The sequence below is a fragment of the Erpetoichthys calabaricus genome, chromosome 5 (assembly GCF_900747795.2).
Source record: "Erpetoichthys calabaricus chromosome 5, fErpCal1.3, whole genome shotgun sequence".
NCBI lineage: Eukaryota > Metazoa > Chordata > Cladistia > Polypteriformes > Polypteridae > Erpetoichthys > Erpetoichthys calabaricus.
In genome coordinates this window covers 248,040,530-248,060,653 of record NC_041398.2, presented here as the reverse complement: position 1 = coordinate 248,060,653, position 20,124 = coordinate 248,040,530, and the positions used below count along the sequence as shown (strand labels likewise).

Below are 20,124 nucleotides of genomic sequence, written 5' to 3'. Positions count from 1 at the left end.
TTACTAAGGAGTGGCTTCCGTCTGGCCACTCTACCATACAGGCCTGATTGGTGGATTGCTGCAGAGATGGTTGTCCTTCTGGAAGGTTCTCCTCTCTCCACAGAGGACCTCTGGAGCTCTGACAGAGTGACTATTGGGTTTTTGGTCACCTCCCTGACTAAGGCCCTTCTCCCCCGAACTTCTTCCACTTATGGATGATGGAGGCCACTGTGCTCATTGGGACCTTCAAAGCAGCAGAAATTTTTCTGTAACCTTCCCCAGATTTGTGCCTCGAGACAATCCTGTCTAGGGATGGGAATCGAAAACCGGTTCTTGTTGAGAACCGGTTCCCACTGTTTCAATACCTTGGAATTGTTTGCCATTTTTGCAAACGATTCCCCTATCGATTCCAGTCGCCTCGAATGACGTCACCACGTTGCATAGCATCATTTACCCAGCTGGAAACATGGCGCCTGAGCGGCACAAATGCTCAAAAGTTTGGTTATACTTTACGAGAAAGGATGACAACAGGGCAACTTGCAATACTTGCAAAGTAGATATTTCATCAAAGGGAGGAAACACTACGAATATGCAAAAGCATTTGCTCACAAAACACGCGATAACCTTAAATGAATGTCGTGTTTTTGATCCGCTCCGGACTAGTGAATCTCAACCCAGCAGCAGCGGTAACGTTTGCACGTCCTCTCCCGTTAATACGGCAGGTAACTAATCAACTAATATTGCATATTATGTTAACGTGATTTGCCTTATTGCAAAACCTGCTATTACTGTGCATTGCATTTAGATGACCATGACGAGAGAGACAGACAGAGTCTGGCTGTCTCAGATGCTGGCAGTTCTCGCTGCAGTCTACCGGTAGCTTCTCCTTTCACAGAGGCGGGGAAAAGTAAAATGACACAGGCCAGGATAGACGAATGTCACCGAGCAGTGACTAAGTTTGTGGTAAAAGGCTTGAACCCATTTGCCACAGTAGATGCCCCCGATTTTCGGGGTGTGTTTAATTGTAGGCTAAGTCAGGGAATGTCAAAGTTGCATGTTCTCCTCTTACCAGATGTTTCATCCGTTTCCATTTCTGAGCTGAAACATGTGTTGAATGGACAAGTTTTAGTCAAGATCATTACCTCACAGTAATGCTGCATTATGTCAGGAATGGCCAGGCTCAAGAAAAAGTCCTCAAAACCAAACCAGTGTACCAGGCACAGACAGGGACAGCTGTAGCAGAGGAGATTGATGAGATCTTGGAGGAGTATGGTATCAAAGACAAGGTTGTGGCAGCCACTGTTGATAATGCGGCCAACATGGATGTAGTTGTCAAAATAGTTGATGGTTGCAGAATTGCACTGTGCACAGTTCCATTGGACTTGAGTTGATTGTATTTGTTGCTGGCTGATGTAGTTTTATTTTTAAGTGCTCAGCTCATATATACTTTTAAAAAGGAGAGTGTAAATGTTACTGGACATTCTTGTGTAATTGCCACAGAATAATTTATGTTATATTTTGTTATTGCTATAGAAGAATATTTATTTTATTATTATTTTACATTTACAAATTTTTTTCTGGGCACCCCGTGGCACCCCATCGAGGAGCCGTAGGCTGTGGATCTCTTAAGATCTCACTGTTGGGTTTGTAAGGTTATCTTGTTCAAACATAAGATATAAAACAAAGTTCTAAGCTAAAAGACCAGTGTGTTCTCCTTTTTTAAAAATAAGAATCGATAGGAGAATCGATAAAGAATCGAATTGTTAAACAGAATCGAAAATGGAATCGGAATCGTGAAAATCTTATCAATTCCCATCCCTAATCCTGTCTCAGAGGTCTACAGACAATTCCTTTGACTTCACGCTTGGTTTGTGCTCTGACATGAACTGTCAACTGTGGGACCTTCTATAGACAGGTGTGTGCCTTTCCAAATCATGTCCAGTCAACTGAATTGACCACAGGTGGACTCCAATGAAGCTGCAGAAACATCTCAAGGATGATCAGGGGAAACAGGATGCACCTGAGCTCAATTTTGAGCTTCATGGGAAAGGCTGTGAATACTTAAATACATGTGCTTTCTCAATTTTTTTTATTTTTAATAAATTTGCAAAAATCTCAAGTAAACTTTTTTCACGTTGTCATTATGGGGTGTTGTGTGTAGAATTCTGAGGAAAAAAATGAATTTAATCCATTTTGGAATAAGGCTGTAACATAACAAAATGTGGAAAAAGTGATGCGCTGGGAATACTTTCCAGATGCACTGTATGTCTGTGTGTGTGTGTGTGTCTGTGTGTATATATATATATATATATATATATATATATATATATATATATATATTTGCAGTTGGAGATCCACAAAGGGAGAAAAAACAAATCACGTATCATAAAATAGTTTTATTCCTGAGCTTTCAACCCCTAGTCACCTCCACCCACACCCCCCCCCCTGAATGTGTTGCTATATATTGCCTTTGATTCTTGTAAGTCTAAGCATTATCCTCTGATGAAGACCCCTGATAGGGGTTGAAAGCTCAGGAATAAAACTATTTTATGATACGTGATTCGTTTTTTCTCCCTTTGTGGATCTCCAACTGCAAATATGCAAACCGTATCACAGACCTTCTCTTCCATATATATATATATATCCATCCATCCATTTTCCAACCCGCTGAATCCGAACACAGGGTCACGGGGGTCTGCTGGAGCCAATCCCAGCCAACACAGGGCACAAGGCAGGGAACCAATCCCGGGCAGGGTGCCAACCCACCGCAGGACACACACACAAACACACCCACACACCAAGCACATACTAGGGCCAATTTAGAATCTCCAATCCACCTAACCTGCATGTCTTTGGACTGTGGGAGGAAACCGGAGTGCCCGGAGGAAACCCACGCAGACACGGGGAGAACATGCAAACTCCACGCAGGGAGGACCCGGGAAGTGAACCCGGGTCCCCAGATCTCCCAACTGCGAGGCAGCAGCGCTACCCACTGCGCCACCGTGCCGCCCTATATATATATATATATATGTATGTATATATATATATATATATATATATATATATTATATATATATATATATATATATATATATATATATATATATATATATATATATGTGTGTGTGTTTTAACATTGTTTGCAAAAGTATTGCATAGTAAAAACACTGAAAATGCATTGATATATATATCCTCGCTTACTGTAAAACTGTAATTACTACTAAATTATTTGCCTTTTGTGCATGTACACAGCATTGAGACTGTACAAAATGCAATTTAGATGCATACTTATAAGCAACTCAACAAGTGCCATTGAAGTAAACTCTTCTGTGTCCACTATTTTGGAGTATATTATTCTTCCATGAAAGGTGACCATTCAGAGAATGAGATATTGTAATGAGTATGATCCAGTCAGGAAAGGACTACTGGTATATATTAAGCACAAACTATTAAGATTGTGATTAAAGCCTGCATTTTGTTTTTTTTTAATGCAGAGGCTGTTTTTTATAAGCATATGGTTCTGAAGAACATTTTCAAAAGTCTTTGTTTTTGAGGGTTTTCCGGCATAGTATGGATAAAAGGTGAAAATTTAGACTGCTGTCTGTATTTTTAAAAAATAAAAAAAAAATTAATATAAGTAGTAGTTTTGGATGGGGCTTAATAATCAGGATAGGGTTCTCTCTTAGTACACCTTGACTAATATAGCCATGGTTAGAAGTGAAAAAGCCTTCTTCCCCTTCCTCTTTGTAAAGTGGACCATGAGTCACTTGACCAGAAGTGGTAGATATCAGCTTCCTTAAGGTAACCTTTCTAGACTAAACAAACTCCTGGACACATTTAGATCCTTTTTTTTGGGTGTTCTTCCTGCACTGCTGTCAGACCTTCTGTCTGAACATACAGAACCTGTCTGTAGTCCTTCCATTTTACCTCTGTGGTTTCCTCTGTGCTACCAGTTTGTTCCCTTTTCGCAGCTTTGTGAACTGTGAGAGATTAGACCATACATTTGATTTAATAACAAGTATACTGTATGTGTTTTCTTTACACCCCTTGTATGGTAAAATGCAGAAGTTTGAAACAAAACCAAACTACAGTAACATTTTCAAGCCATAACAAGCCTAGAATACGCTCAGATTGCTCCCAGCTAATTTAGCCAATCCACATACAATTAATGATATTCCCCCCTGGGACACACACGCAGTGCAGTCTTTCTTTTAAACTGCTAGTCTGCTTGTTCTACATTGTTGTTGTTGCAGGCATAAAAAATTTTGGGCCTCAGCCAGGGCTTATTTTTCAGGAGAAATTGTAGGTTTGTTGTGAGGCTACATGAAGTTATGTGAGACGTGTATAGTGTGTTATCTAAGTCCTTTTTTTAGTCAGCCATTTTTATGCACATAATAAGGAATAAAAGTACATACTGTAGCTGTCAATATTGTCAATGAATGGTGAGATTTATAGCATTTTTCCTTCGGGTGAGGAATTTTCTTTCTAACCATTCTAAATTAATTACAGAATTTAAAAAATGGACAATAATATCCATGCATCAATGTCATCATTTGTCAGTGCTACTTAGACATCTATATCGTTTCCCAAAGAAAGTTCTCGTCTGGATTGTACCCGGCTGTAGAGTGGTTGAACATTCCTGGATTTACTCCCCACCACTGTCTGCTTACTCTCTTCAATTCACCAGTGACATCCATATGGTTTTCTCTTTGAGATAACACAGTATGCACTGGGTCTTTTGTTCTTATTTGTATTTCCAGAATTTGTCGGAATTGATCAGTTCATTACAGTGACTGTACTTAACACTGGACATGTGACATATTTGTTTTTCATAATATACAGTATGTGTAGTTTGGACAAGGTAGGATGGAGATTCAATATTTTTTCTAGATACAGGCATCTAATATCTGTATATACTGTACACTACTGGTCAAAAGGTTTAGAACACCTCAGTTTTTCTTCAGATTTAAGCAGCTGAAATGCAATGAATGATCTAAAATGGTGAAAAGTAAGCAGCAAACTGCCAGAGGTTTAAATTTAAAGTTTAGGTTAGCGAAATCTGAAATAAAGTAAGTTTCAGGATATTACAAATGGGAGCAACTAATAGCTTACAACTTACAGATGTTCTACAGCAGTTAAAGTAACTGAAGCCTTGAAAGCTGAAGCAAACACTCTGTCTTAAAGCAGAGTTAGAACAGACTGTTATCTTCACCCTATGTAGTACTACTTGGACAATATTCCAGTGATGATGGCAAGAAAATGGCAATCAATAAATGAAATGAGACAGAGCATTATAACCCTTGGAAGTATAGGCCATTCATTTAGAGAAATTGCAAAAAAAAAAAAAAAAATCAAAGTGTCAATAAGTACGGTGGTATCCTACACAATCCAACTGGAAACTGGCAACTGGAAGAAACTCTGATAGAAGGAAATCTGGCCATCCCAAAGTCACAACCTAATCAGAAGACAAGTTTCTGAGGGTCACCAACTTGGCGTGATAGGCGCCTTACTGCTCAACAGCTTAACGGTGGACGAAAAAGGCAAGTCTCACTTTCTTCCTTAAAGGACAAAATAGGGCCTTGAAGTACCGAGAAAGTCTCCTCTTTCTTTGCATTAGTTGTTCCCTGAAGAAAGCCCATGGGTGCCACCATCGAGAGAGATGTGGAGAGAGCAAACCAGATGAACAACTTCTTTAACAGGTTTGACCACCCTAACCCACTCTCACCTCGGAGTACTGCACCCTCCACCCATCCTTCTGCTGATACCAGCATAGGAGAGAGTTAGCCCCACCCCCCCCCACCCACAATTACAGCAGCCCAAGTAAGCAGACAGCTGAGGAGACTTTGTGCCAGCAACGCAGCGGGTCCAGATGGAGTATCGCCACGACTGCTGAAGGCCTGTGCATTGGAGCTGGGGAGTCCTCTACAGTGCATCTTCAACCTGATCCTGGAACAGGGGACAGTCCCGAGGCTTTGGAAAACATCTTGCATCACCCCAGTCCCAAAGGTATCACATCCTAGTGAGCTGAATTACTTCAGGCCTGTCGCTTTGACATCGCATGTGATGAAAACTATGGAGCGGCTGCTGCTTCACCACCTGAGGCCACAGGTCCGCCACACCCATGACCCTCTGCAGTTCGCATACCAGGAGAAGGTGGGAGCGGAGGATGCCATCATCTACAGTGGTGTGAAAAACTATTTGCCCCCTTCCTGATTTCTTATTCTTTTGCATGTTTGTCACACAAAATGTTTCTGATCATCAAACACATTTAACCATTAGTCAAATATAACACAAGTAAACACAAAATGCAGTTTGTAAATGGTGGTTTTTATTATTTAGGGAGAAAAAAAAATGCAAACCTACATGGCCTTGTGTGAAAAAGTAATTGCCCCCTGAACCTAATAACTGGTTGGGCCACCCTTAGCAGCAATAACTGCAATCAAGCGTTTGCGATAACTTGCAATGAGTCTTTTACAGTGCTCTGGAGGAATTTTGGCCCACTCATCTTTGCAAAATTGTTGTAATTCAGCTTTATTTGAGGGTTTTCTAGCATGAACCGCCTTTTTAAGGTCATGCCATAGCATCTCAATTGGATTCAGGTCAGGACTTTGACTAGGCCACTCCAAAGTCTTCATTTTGTTTTTCTTCAGCCATTCAGAGGTGGATTTGCTGGTGTGTTTTGGGTCATTGTCCTGTTGCAGCACCCAAGATCGCTTCAGCTTGAGTTGACGAACAGATGGCCGGACATTCTCCCTCAGGATTTTTTGGTAGACAGTAGAATTCATGGTTCCATCTATCACAGCAAGCCTTCCAGGTCCTGAAGCAGCAAAATAACCCCAGACCATCACACTACCACCACCATATTTTACTGTTGGTATGATGTTCTTTTTCTGAAATGCTGTGTTCCTTTTACGCCAGATGTAACGGGACATTTGCCTTCCAAAAAGTTCAACTTTTGTCTCATCAGTCCACAAGGTATTTTCCCAAAAGTCTTGGCAATCATTGAGATGTTTCTTAGCAAAATTGAGACGAGCCCTAATGTTCTTTTTGCTTAACAGTGGTTTGCGTCTTGGAAATCTGCCATGCAGGCCGTTTTTGCCCAGTCTCTTTCTTATGGTGGAGTCGTGAACACTGACCTTAATTGAGGCAAGTGAGGCCTGCAGTTCTTTAGACATTGTCCTGGGGTCTTTTGTGACCTCTCGGATGAGTCGTCTCTGCGCTCTTGGGGTAATTTTGGTCGGCCGGCCACTCCTGGGAAGGTTCACCACTGTTCCATGTTTTTGCCATTTGTGGATAATGGCTCTCACTGTGGTTCGCTGGAGTCCCAAAGCTTTAGAAATGGCTTTATAACCTTTACCAGACTGATAGATCTCAATTACTTCTGTTCTCATTTGTTCCTGAATTTCTTTGGATCTTGGCATGATGTCTAGCTTTTGAGGTGCTTTTGGTCTACTTCTCTGTGTCAGGCAGCTCCTATTTAAGTGATTTCTTGATTGAAACAGGTGTGGCAGTAATCAGGCCTGGGGGTGGCTACGGAAATTGAACTCAGGTCTGATACACCACAGTTAGGTTATTTTTTAACAAGGGGGCAATTACTTTTTCACACAGGGCCATGTAGGTTTGGATTTTTTTTCTCCCTAAATAATAAAAACCATCATTTAAAAACTGCATTTTGTGTTTACTTGTGTTATATTTGACTAATGGTTAAATGTGTTTGATGATCAGAAACATTTTGTGTGACAAACATGCAAAAGAATAAGAAATCAGGAAGGGGGCAAATAGTTTTTCACACCACTGTACATGCTACACCGACCCCTCTCCCACTTGGACAGAGGCAGTGTTGCCGTAAGAATTATGTTTCTGGACTTCTCTAGTGCCTTCAACACCATCCAACCTCTGCTCCTCAGGGACAAACTGGCAGAGATGGGAGTAGATTCATACCTGGTAGCATGGATCGTGGACTATCTTACAGACAGACCTCCATATGAGCGTCTCGGGAACTGCAGGTCAGACATTGTGGTCAGCAACACAGGAGCACCGCAGGGGACTGTACTTTCTCCGGTCCTGTTCAGCCTATATACATCGGACTTCCAATACAACTCGGAGTCCTGCAAAACGAGGAGGAGTATAGGAACCTCATCAAGCACTTTGTTAAATGGTGCGACTCAAACCACCTACACCTGAACACCAGCAAAACCAAGGAGCTGTTGGTGGATTTTAGGAGGCCCAGACCCCTCATGGACCCCATGATCATCAGAGGTGACTATGTGCAGAGGGTGCAGACCTATAAATACCTGGGAGTGCAGCTGGATGATAAATTGGACTGGTTATCTGTTGGCTCGTGTTGTATCTTATTAATGTTTGAGTGTCAGAAGAGATTTCACAAGACATAAAACGTTTTTACCATGTCAATACCAAAATTCCAAAAACACAGCAGTATTTTTTACAGTATCGGTAGTAGTGAGTGAAAGTTAATAATGGTACTAATACATGACTGCATGTGTACACATTAAAATAAGACACAGTAATATGTGAGGAGAAACTACATGTGAAAGTGGCTCACAGTGATGATGATGATGATACAGCTCCACATCAACATACATCGAAAACAAAAACCGCAGAAGTCATTTCTGAAAATGCTTTGTGTTCAAGGAAGGAGAATTTCAGTACATGCTTGCAGGAATTGAGCTTAAAAAAATCCCAAACACACACATGCACTTTTCATTATTCATATTTTTGTCTATTTCTCGATATTCAGAAATAGATCAGTGCATGCTTTGAGAGGCCAATAATGTGACTGGTCAGATTTAACTTATAGTGTCATGAATTTGTAAGAGGAGATGGAAGTGATGACGATATTCTACACGATACCAATAAAAGAGTGGAAGCTTTGCATTCATTTGCCTGATTGCAGTGATGCCGTTTAAACATGTCTATCTGAGCATCCATTCATTTTCTAACCAGCATATACAGTTCAGGATGGCAGGGAAAACCACACACACATCCGCAATGCATACTGCACACTAGAAGTGCTAACAACAGTTGTAGCAAATAACAGTCAAGGCAATTATCAGACAAAGTGGCTGTTTGGCTTGTCTACACCAGCAATGAAATGAGCTGCTCCACAGTATTTGTTAATACCAAAAGAAATTCATGTAGTATTTCAGTGCTTTGATGCACAAGCCAAGCCTCCCTTTTAATATGACATGTACGGTGTTAATAGAACCGCATAATGGCCGAGTCATGCAGTTAGCAGGATGGGCATTGCTGAATTAAGTATATGCAAATGCTCAATTTGTGTCACTTGTGTGGTATTTGAAGGCAAACTAATCTTCAGGAGTATAAACTTTAAAGTGTTATGCCCGTGGTGAATGCACTTTTTTCCTGTATTTGAACGGACAAGATTAATTGGCCACAGGTAACGACAGTGAGTTAATGTTGTGATTCTGGATTTTTGCGCAGGTTATGCAATAACAAAGTCTGATCGCTCATGTAAGTTGCTTTAAAAATGGCACAACAAGAATTCTAAAACAGTAGCATAATGTAAAACTGACAAGATTGATTTCACACAGGACGTTTGTGCAATGGTAAAAAAGAAAGGGCAGATTTGAACAATTAAAGCACCAGGTGTTTATGACATTTGAAATTTGAATTAATTTGACTTAATACACCAACAGAGATATGACATCAATACTTAGTTGAGCCTCCTTTTGCAAATCTAACAGCCTCTAGACACTGTCCTCCAATAGCCTTTGTTGAGTGTCTGGATTCTAGATGGAGGTATTATTGACCATTCTTCCATACAGAATCTCTCCAGTTCAGTTCAATTTGATGGCTGCTGAGCATGGACAGCCTTCTTCAAATCATCCCATAGATTTTCGATGATATTCAAGTCAGGGGACTATGACGGCCATTTCAGAACATTGTAGATTTCGAACTGTGTTTTGGGTCATTGCCTTGTTGGAATATCTAACCCCTGCGTAACTTCAACTTTGTGACTGATGCGTGAACATTATCCTGAAGAATTTGTTGACATTGGGTTGAGTTCATCTGACCCTCGACTTTAACAAGGGCTCCAGTCCCTGAACTAGACACACATCCCTACAGCATGATGGAACCTCCACCAAATTTGACAGTAGGTAGCAGTTGTTTTTCTTGGAATGTGGTGTTCTTCTTCCACCATGCAAAGCACTTTTTGTTCTGACCAAATAACTCAATTTTTGTCTCATCAGTCCAAAGCACTTTGTTCCAAAATTAATCTGGCTTGTCTAAATGAGCATTGGCATGCAACAAGCTACTCTGTTTGTGGCAAGTGCAGAAAGGGCTTCTTTCTCATCACCCTGCCATACAGATGTTCTTTGTGCAAATTGCGCTGAATTGTAGAACAATGTACAGATACAAGAAGTTCTTGCAGGTCTTTGGAGGTGATCTGTGTGTTGTCTGTAACCATTCTCACAATCCTGCTCATATGCCGCTCCTGTATTTTTCTTGGCCTGCCAGACCTGCTGGGTTTAACAGCAACTGTGCCTGTGGCCTTCCATTTCCTGATTCCATTCCTTACAGTTGAAACTGACAGTTTAAACCTCTGAGATAGCTTTTTGTACCCTTCCCCTAAACCAGGAGACTGAACAATCTTTGTTTTCAGATCTTTGGACATAGGCTTTGAGGATCCCATGCTGTCACTCTTCAGAGGAGAGTCAAAGGGAAGGAAGCACAACTTGCAATTGACCAACTTAAATAAATTTATATCTCATGATTGGACACACCTGTCTATGAAGGCTTAACGAGCTCATCCAACCAATTTGGTGTTGCAAGTAATCAGCATTGAGCAGTGACAGGCATTCAAATCAGCAAAATGACAAGGGGACCCACATTTTTGCACAGCCAGTTCTTCACATTTGATTTAATTTCATACAACTAAATACTGCTTCACTAAAAATCTTTGTTCGGAAAACACCCCAGTACTCGGATGTTCCTAGGAGATGAAAGACACACTACTGTTATCTTTTTTATTGAAAGGAGAGTCAATTATTATGCAGGCTGAGAGAGAGGTTCCCAAACTTTTTCATATGACTGTATTAATTAGAATTTCATATTTGGTTTTTGAATTGATATTCCTGCTGTTAGTCTTGAATGCTTTAACTTTTAACTCTAACAGAAATTCATCCAAAACGAGCCTCCCGCCTATATTCATCCATTGAACAATGGCTGGTGACGGACGGCAGGTGCTGACACAGCATTTGCGGTAACAGAGCAAACTGAATACAGGCGCGTAAAGCATGTGACGACGAAAACGATTTACTTTGTGATAATAGTGACAGTTCTTCAGGAGCTGATAGTGGCAGCATTGGTCAATTCTGGGCCAAGTTTTAGTTGAGTGTACCAAGGGGATGATTTTGCTTTGAATGTGCTTGTCAAATTTCAAAGCTGCCGGTCACTTCATCTCCGGAGTTCAAGAGAAAAGTATTAGCTACAGATAATCCTTTACAGAGTTACAGTCTACTTATATATTATGACATGTTTGCTGTAATTCTGACTGAGCCCAACATACAGTATGTACATAGCAACTAATACAACAGCATACACTAAGCCAAATTCCAGGCTGCATATCAGTCTGATGTCCATTTTAAAGAGATGATGCATTACTTTGCACTTCTTGTATATCAAGATGTAATTCAAAGGCCTGAAGTCGGAGTATGCTGGTGAACAAAACCTTTACAGTATGGAGAGAAATATCACAAGTGAGTAACATTTGTTGACAGTAATTCACCCGCCACTTCGCACAGGAGAAATCCTTTTTGAAAATAAAACTGCACTGATAGAGAGACTGACTAGGTCAACATGCAAGATCAGCATATTGTTGCTGATCAGACACTTTTGCTTTAAAAAGGTCGTTTAATAAGGAAGCGATACAAACCTTATAAAATTCCTGAGTTGGCAATGTCTCTACTGAACTACAGGTAGGTAGGTGAAGAGAGGCTGCCAACTGGTGAAAAACTAAACCTGCTAATGTGTTTTTGTATTTATTTATTAATTTTATTTTTTTGTTTTACATTTACAGCTCTAAATACATGATATTGTGAAAATAATCCTATGGCAGAATTATGTTTTAAAATATTTGTCTCCCTCTTTTCAGTCTTTCTCTCTCTCAAAATAGATAGTTGAAATAACATACTCTTTTTGTTCTTAACATCAGCCATGTCATACATTTTACATACATTATATGTAGTATTGTTGCAATAGGTTGGCACCTGTCCAGAGATTTTTCCTGCCTTGCATCTAAAGCTGCTGGGATAAGCTCCAGGTTTTTTACGATTGCGCTCTGGATAAGTGAGTTTAGAAAATACATATATTGCTCCTAACCTCAGATGGTGTTTGTTTTGTTTTGGTAGAGTAATATATTGCTCTACTTTCCCCTTTTGTATTATTAATATATAGCCTTTGTCAGAATGCTGCAAATCTCACAGACTTACCACTGTTTATAAGGTATTATAGTATATAACTTCTCCCCACCTTCCCTTCTACGTCTATAACCTCAGGCAATTAGGTGTAGTAAAAGACAAGCAGGAGTTAAGTTACAATTCAAACAATGTATTATTGGTAATATTCATAAATAATGACAATACACAAAGTACATTTGAATATTGGCAACCATACAGCCTGATAAATGTTGATGTGTAGTTTCAGGCGGCACACAGACTTGTTAGTTACTTAAAATGTCTCAAGTTAAGACATCATTGGTAGTCAGCTTTCTTCAGAACAGGCCGCATACCTGTCTCAATATGGCTGCCAAGCTGTGCTCTTCATTGTGTTGTCCTTTTCAGTTCATGCAACAGTTTGGTAAGAGAGAGGGAGTGAGCAAATTTATAGATTTTCTCGCTAAACCCCAAGAGCCAATTGGGCATCATAATACTTAAAAGGCTTCTGATACAAGCCAGTTCCAAACAGCCATACTTCAGACCAATGGGGGTATAGAACATCTTCACACCTGCCCCATATGTTAATGTAAAGCTTGGCAGTTGGGCAGCCTGGCTTTGTGTGGGGGATGAGAGAGAGACTTTAGCAGAGAAACACTTGCCAAACTGGTTTGAGGCACTTTCCTCCAAATCCTGTCATAAAATTCAAAGAGACTCAGTCCTGGTGGGGGGTTTGGTTGGGGGGGATGGTAAACATGAATGCTTCTCACTAATGTCACACTAATATTACATTGCTTTGCCTAAGTTACTAATAAAGACATACAAAATATTTATCAACTTATATGCAAAATCTCACATCACAACAGTGTTCCTGTCATTTTGTGGCTGTCCGTTCTCCTATTACCTGCTCTTACTCAAGTCTCGCTACCCCTAACCATGACACTACATGCTTTGCTTTTCTTTGTTTCCCTCAGTACAGCTAGGTGAGATCTGCACACTGATTCAAGCCTAAGCGCCCTGTTCTTCCTAATCCCCCATGATCACACCTGTCAGAAGACAGTAGAATCTATTTTCTGATTTTTGATATCTTTTCAGGCCTGCAGGTGGCACAAGTCTGTCCATAAATTGTATGTGACTGAGGTGGAATCAGAGGTCAATATGGTTGGTTGAAAATAACAAAGCCCAGTATGGGAGAATTTTGAATGCAACATTGAAGGCACATTGTCTTGGATCAGGAGATGTGTGCATTTAGAGAAAAAAAACCCCTCAAACCTTAAAATTCACCCAAATTTCATCACAAATTGGTCCATTTTGGGAAAAACAAGGAAAAGATGAAATGTACCAACAGTCAGCACACATTTTTTCAGCACAATTGACATAGAAAATATTTTAAAAAATTATAAAATTGTTCATATTCAATATCTGGTTTTGATTATGCTTGTCTTTAATGGACAAAAACAAAACCACATAGTAAACCATGTAGTGTATTAAGCTTCCATTAACATTACATTTGTATGCAAACCTGTTAAATGTACAGTTCTTTCTGATTGTGACACAAAACTAAACTCCATAGTGGCTCTTTAACCATAGCATAATTACTAAAACTAAAACTGAAACTAATATATTTAAAAATAAAATAGAAATGTCTTTGTGAATAAAAACTAAATTAAAACTAAAAATACACATTGAAGAGAAACTAAAACTAAATTGAATTTCCAAGCAAGATCAGAAATAATATTGAAATAAAAACTAATATAAAAAGGCAAAACTGTAATAACCCTGGAATATTGTAAAAAATTTAACTGGTATTGATTTTGAATGCAAACATTCTGATATTGTGATATCCCCAGCTGCCAGTTTAAAAAAATATATAATTAAGGGTTGCAGATCTAAAAAAGCAAGTCAATTAAAGGAAAAACAAAAGATGGATGTTCCACTGGCAGGAGTAATTGTCTGCTAATTATGGAAATGGCTGAAAGACAAAATAGTAGCCACTGTGGCATCTCCTGAGCCTGAGGCTGACACCCTACTTTAGATCTTGATGCCACACCGTGTCTCCAAAGCCTAACACTACCAATTCCATGTTTGATTAACAAGGCTGACACTGAAAAATGCAGTTTTAGCATCTCACCAGACATATTGGCGCCAAAGTTAGTCATAGACCACTCTTTCACAACTTTTGTTGATCATACAGGAACATTTTGTTAATGTCTGAGTGGGTTCTTTTTTATTTTTCAAAGCTATGATTTTTGACTTCTCTTTATTTTGCTCTAACTCAAATTAAACTTGTTCCTTTTGCACTTTTTATACTGCTCTACCACTCACTTGTATAACATTATTACATTTAACAATTATTATTTCCACTATCTCTTTTTTTCTTTCTCTCTTTTTGTTCTGTCTTCTCCTTCTACTAAAAATCAGGAAAATATAATTTGAATGTGTGTAAGTTAAATACAGTACATCTCCGCAGCAGGGCACTGTCTAGTTCTGCTGTTTTTTTCCTTTCCTTTTTACATTTTCATTTATTTTGTTCTTGTTTTTACTTTTGTGTTTACCTTATTAGTAGTATCACTGATAGCTGGGACTTATTTTGAGCAACATATAGTTTTCCAGGTGAAATTGTGTGTTTTGGGCATTCTGTGCTTCATCGCATTTTGCTTTAATGATAGCCATCAGTCTGTTTGGGTATGTCTCTACCAGCTTTGGCAACCTAGACTCTAAAATATTTCCCAAGTCTTCCTTACAGAATCCTTTCAATTTCATGTTGAGTGGCGATGGACTGCTCTCTTCAAGGCCATCCACAGATTTTCAGGATGCTGATTTGGCCTCTAAAGGACATTTATCTTCCTATCCTTAAGCCACTTCATTGAGTTTTTTGGTGCTGCATCTAGGGTGGTTGTTGTGCTGGAAGGTACACCACCTGTCCGGCAGAGGTCTACAGCTTAAGGTATAAATTGCAGCATCTACATCAATCACCCCGTCGCTGCTCAAGAGAAGCCTACCCCCCAAAGAAAATAACATTGTAACCACCATGCTTAACAATAGGTATGCTATGTTTTGGGTGGTGGACTGTGTTTGGTTTCTGTCAAACATAGCTCTTAGTATTCAGTCTAAAAAGTTTAATCTGACCATGAAAACATTTGCCATATAGCACCAGAATCTTCCAAGGGGGTGCTTGTTTTTATTTTTTTAGTGTTTTTTTGAGCAAAGTGCATACAAGAGTTAGCGTGTTTTTTCAGAAGAGGCTTCTCTCTTGCCACCCTGCCATACAGGCCATCTTTGTGTAAAGTTTGTGAAAATAGTGCCTTTCCCGGAGCCCTTTTGAAAACATTTGCGTTTCCATGCACTACTAGCAGTAGAATCCTCAAGGAATAGCCAGATTTAATCAGAACCAATACAGTTAACACTAGAATTACCAGAGCCTACGAAAAAACTCGTAAATCCGTCCCACCTTAAATCGCATCTTAAATCCGTTTGCACCTCTCCGCCAGAGTCTTTTGTCATCTCAATGTGCTGATAAACACAAGCTACTAGCAGCCAGCTATTCCATCCCCCCACCGACTTAGAACGAACTTCTCCTAGCTCATGCCTTGCCTTGATTTGATTATCTGGGATTGAAGTGGAGTTTTAGAGTGGAAATAATATAGCGTTATTTGGAATACACGCATTTCATGTGTGTTCCGTTTTTATTCTAATAGTAAATGACAAAATGTAGGCATAAACTATATAACGTATGAAGCCTGAAGTCCATATATCAAAGAAACACTTTCACAAAAGGTACAAATAAGAGAACACGTGCGCTTTTATTCAAAAATATAACTGCACAAAAAAAAAAAAGCCGTGTTAGCATGCCACATTGACACTCTTACTACAACCGCCGCAGTGGCGTAATGGTATTAGCTCCTGACTGGGAATCAGAGGGTGGCGAGTTCGATCCCGCACAGCTCCACTTCGAGAAGTGAACTGCTCTTATTCTTACAATTTTAGAATAACAACATATATTTGATTTCAGTCTTTAACAGCCGGTGTAACTTATGATACTGGTAAAGGTTAGCTTTTTTTTTTTTTTTTTTTTAATTCACTTTTCATTCTCGCAGTCGCATTCAGAATCAATCCATACAACCCCATCTGACATAAAGACGCGCTATAGGTCTGCAGTGTACCACGATGCATACTACCGAAAAAGGGTTCTGACACACAAACGCTGGCGAAGCTGCCTTCTTCGTATCTCACCGTCACTTGAAATCAGCAGTTCTTAGCATTGCACCACGCAAGCTGTCGTATCAACCACCAACTGTAACTTGCTTTCTTTATTCTTCGGTTATAGTCTTGAATAAAAGTGCACTTTTATTTATGTGAAAACAGGCCTGACTGGTGGATTGCTGCAGAGATGGTTGTCCTTCTGGAAGGTTCTCCCCTCTCCACAGAGGACCTCTGGAGCTCTGACAGAGTGGCCATCGGGTTCTTGGTCACCTCCCTGACTAAGACCCTTCTCCCCCGATCGCTCAGTTTAGATGGCCGGCCAGCTCTAGGAAGAGTCCTGGTGGTTTCGAACTTCTTCCACTTACGGATGATGGAGGCCACTGTGCTCATTGGGACCTTCAAAGCAGCAGAAATTTTTCTGTAACCTTCCCAAGATTTGTGCCTCGAGACAATCCTGTCTCGGAGGTCTACAGACAATTCCTTTGACTTCATGCTTGGTTTGTGCTCTGACATGAACTGTCAACTGTGGGACCTTATATAGACAGGTGTGTGCCTTTCCAAATCATGTCCAATCAACTGAATTTACCACAGGTGGACTCCAATGAAGCTGCAGAAACATCTCAAGGATGATCAGGAGAAACAGGATGAACCTGAGCTCAATTTTGAGCTTCATGGCAAAGGCTGTGAATACTTATGTACATGTGCTTTCTCGGTTTTTTTTATTTCTAATAAATTTGCAAAAATCTCAAACTTTTTTCACGTTGTCATTATGGGGTGTTGTGTGTAGAATTCTGAGGAAAAAAATGAATTTAATCCATTTTGGAATAAGGCTGTAACATAACAAAATGTGGAAAAAGTGATGCGCTGTGAATACTTTCCGGGTGCACTGTATATTTATTTTCATTTCAAGAGTTTAATGTGACTAAAGGTAAGGATTTTTGACAGGATAGGATAATTTTCTATAGGCACTGTATACATACTCAGAACCACACCAACCACACTTAATTCCAAATAGACTGGAGTCTTTCACCCAGGACTTGGAATACACCACCATGCCACTCTCAATTCCAAACACCTGATCCTGATTTAATTTCAACCAGGAGGGTTAGGGTTAGGGCAATAGCTTATCACTATTATTAATGAATTGATAATTCTTGAATATCAAAGAAATAAATTATTCAACAAATTTTGGTGTTGTGTTTTTTCCCCATCTTAATGTCTTATTAAGACTTCTCTACTGGCAGGTAGCTGGCAGCTGCTGCAGATGATTCAAAATGCAGCAGCAGGGTCTTGTGTTGAACCATTGAAGATGGTCTCATCTCACTCCTCTTTTCAGATCATACCACTAGCTCCCCTGTAGCAGCACACGTGAAGTTCAGATCCTTGATGCTTGCCTACAGTGTAGTCAGTGTGTGTCAGCAACTGTGTATATGGAGACACTTATGAGGTCCTATGTTCCTTTTCACCCATTCATCTCTTCTAATGAACAGTGTCTGTTGATACATGGCATCAAATCTTAATCCAGAACGTCTTCGTGTGCAACTCCTAGATGGAGATGGAATGAGCAGCTCGCCTCTATCCAAACTTCTAAGTCCCTCAGTGTCTTTAAGAAGCATTTGTGGACTCCTTTGTTCTGTGAATTTTTGTCTAATTGATAATGGCTTTGACTCTTAGATAGATACTTTATTAATCCCAAGGGGAAATTCCCAAATTCTTAATAGCTAAGATAACAGTAGCTATTCCAGTGTTGGTCTGTTTGATTACATTTTTATTTTTATTTTACTTTTTTTAGGTGTGTCTTGCAACCGCCTCGGACAGCACTCCTGCCTACGCTGTAAAGTAAGACTAAAAACTTTATTTTCCTATTTTGTTTGTATGATGGATGCCTAGAAAATTTTATAACATTTTTTTTTTTTGCTATTAATTTATTAAACGGAATTTTTACCTTGCTGAATAATTTTTTTCACTACTCATTTTTCTCCATAGTCTTCATCAGGCTTACTCATATCTACTCAGATATTCAAATCTTGGCGACACTCTCCCTTCATATCATAGTAGATAAGTCTCCCGTTTATAGCTAGAATCACATTATAATAATAATTATAATAATTCATTACATTATACAGCTTTGAGTTGAACAGTATGTTATACTTAATGACTGCAGCTGTTGGACTGTGTTGCCTAGAGGATGTCGGATCACATGACTAGGATTTGCAGAATTTGATGAGTTACTTGACTCCCACACGACTTCTCAGAACAGCTTTTAATTTCCAAAGTATCAGAATCTCACCACAGTTTGAGTTCAAATTAATGTACTACCTACGAGTGCCAGTGGCTGTACAGATGTTTTCCTCTGTGGTGAGTTCTGCCACAATCTTTGCTCCTGTCATGGCACAATAAACTCAACACATCAGATAGACAAGACTCTCTTATATTTGTGTAGCCGTAAACGCCTGCTTTCCTTCAGGCTACATTGTATGCATTTTATTCTTTGATTGTCTGCTCACACACACACACACAACACCACTCCTACAACTTAACACAAAATCAAGCCTATCTGATTTTGTCGTGGCTCCTCAGAGCATTTATGACTTGCAAAATTGGCAGACATGAACACATGTCTTGACTCATCAAGAATGTGTCATTGAAGGTTATGGCTGAAAATAGCTGGAAAAGTCTTATAGGGTTGTGGCATGAGGATTTACTGCCAGCAACTGTTTTCAAATGAGAATTTCTTGCCTGGTTTCATGAAAACTGTACACAGTTTACATTAAATAAGAACATGCCAAGTACAATTCTTTGTTTGGCTATACCATTGTACAGTAATCCCTCCTCCATCGCGGGGGTTGCGTTCCAGAGCCACCCGCGAAATAAGAAAAACCGGGAAGTAGAAACCATATGTTTATATGGTTATTTTTATATTGTCATGCTTTGGTCACAGATTTGCGCAGAAACACAGGAGGTTGTAGAGAGACAGGAACGTTATTCAAACACTGCAAACAAACATTTGTCTCTTTTTCAAAAGTTTAAACTGTGCTCCATGACAAGACAGAGATGACAGTTCTGTCTCACAATTAAAAGAATGCAAACATATCTTCCTCTTCAACGGAGTGCGCGTCAGAGAGAGAAAAGCAAACAAATCAAATAGGGCTGTTTTAAGTATTCGAAGCACCGCCGGTACAAAGCTGTTGAAGGCGGCAGCTCACACCCCCTCTGTCAGGAGCAGATAGAGAGAGACAGATAAAAAAAATCAATACGTGCCCTTTGAGCTTTTAAGTATGCAAAGCACCGTGCAGCATGTCCTTCAGGAAGCAGCTGCACACAGAAAGTAGCAACATCCCTATCGTCTAGGTTTGCGAACAGCCCCTCTGCTCACACCCCCCTACGTCAGCGCAAGAGAGAAAGAGAGAGAGAGAAAGTAAGCTGGGTAGCTTCTCAGCCATCTGCCAATAGCATCCCTTGTATGAAATCAACTGGGCAAACCAACTGAGGAAGCATGTACCAGAAATTAAAAGACCCATTGTCC

At 39.8% G+C, this 20,124-nt stretch overlaps 1 protein-coding gene across 1 annotated transcript in view; it reads left to right on the top strand.

Moving 5' to 3' along the window:
• The window catches only part of znf330 (zinc finger protein 330), a 92,942-nt gene that overhangs the window by 53,366 nt on the left and 19,452 nt on the right, over positions 1-20,124 (top strand). The window contains exon 8 of the mRNA XM_028802741.2: positions 18,391-18,437. Within this exon, the coding sequence (XP_028658574.2) occupies positions 18,391-18,437 (47 nt within the window). The remainder of the gene's footprint in view (positions 1-18,390; positions 18,438-20,124) is intronic.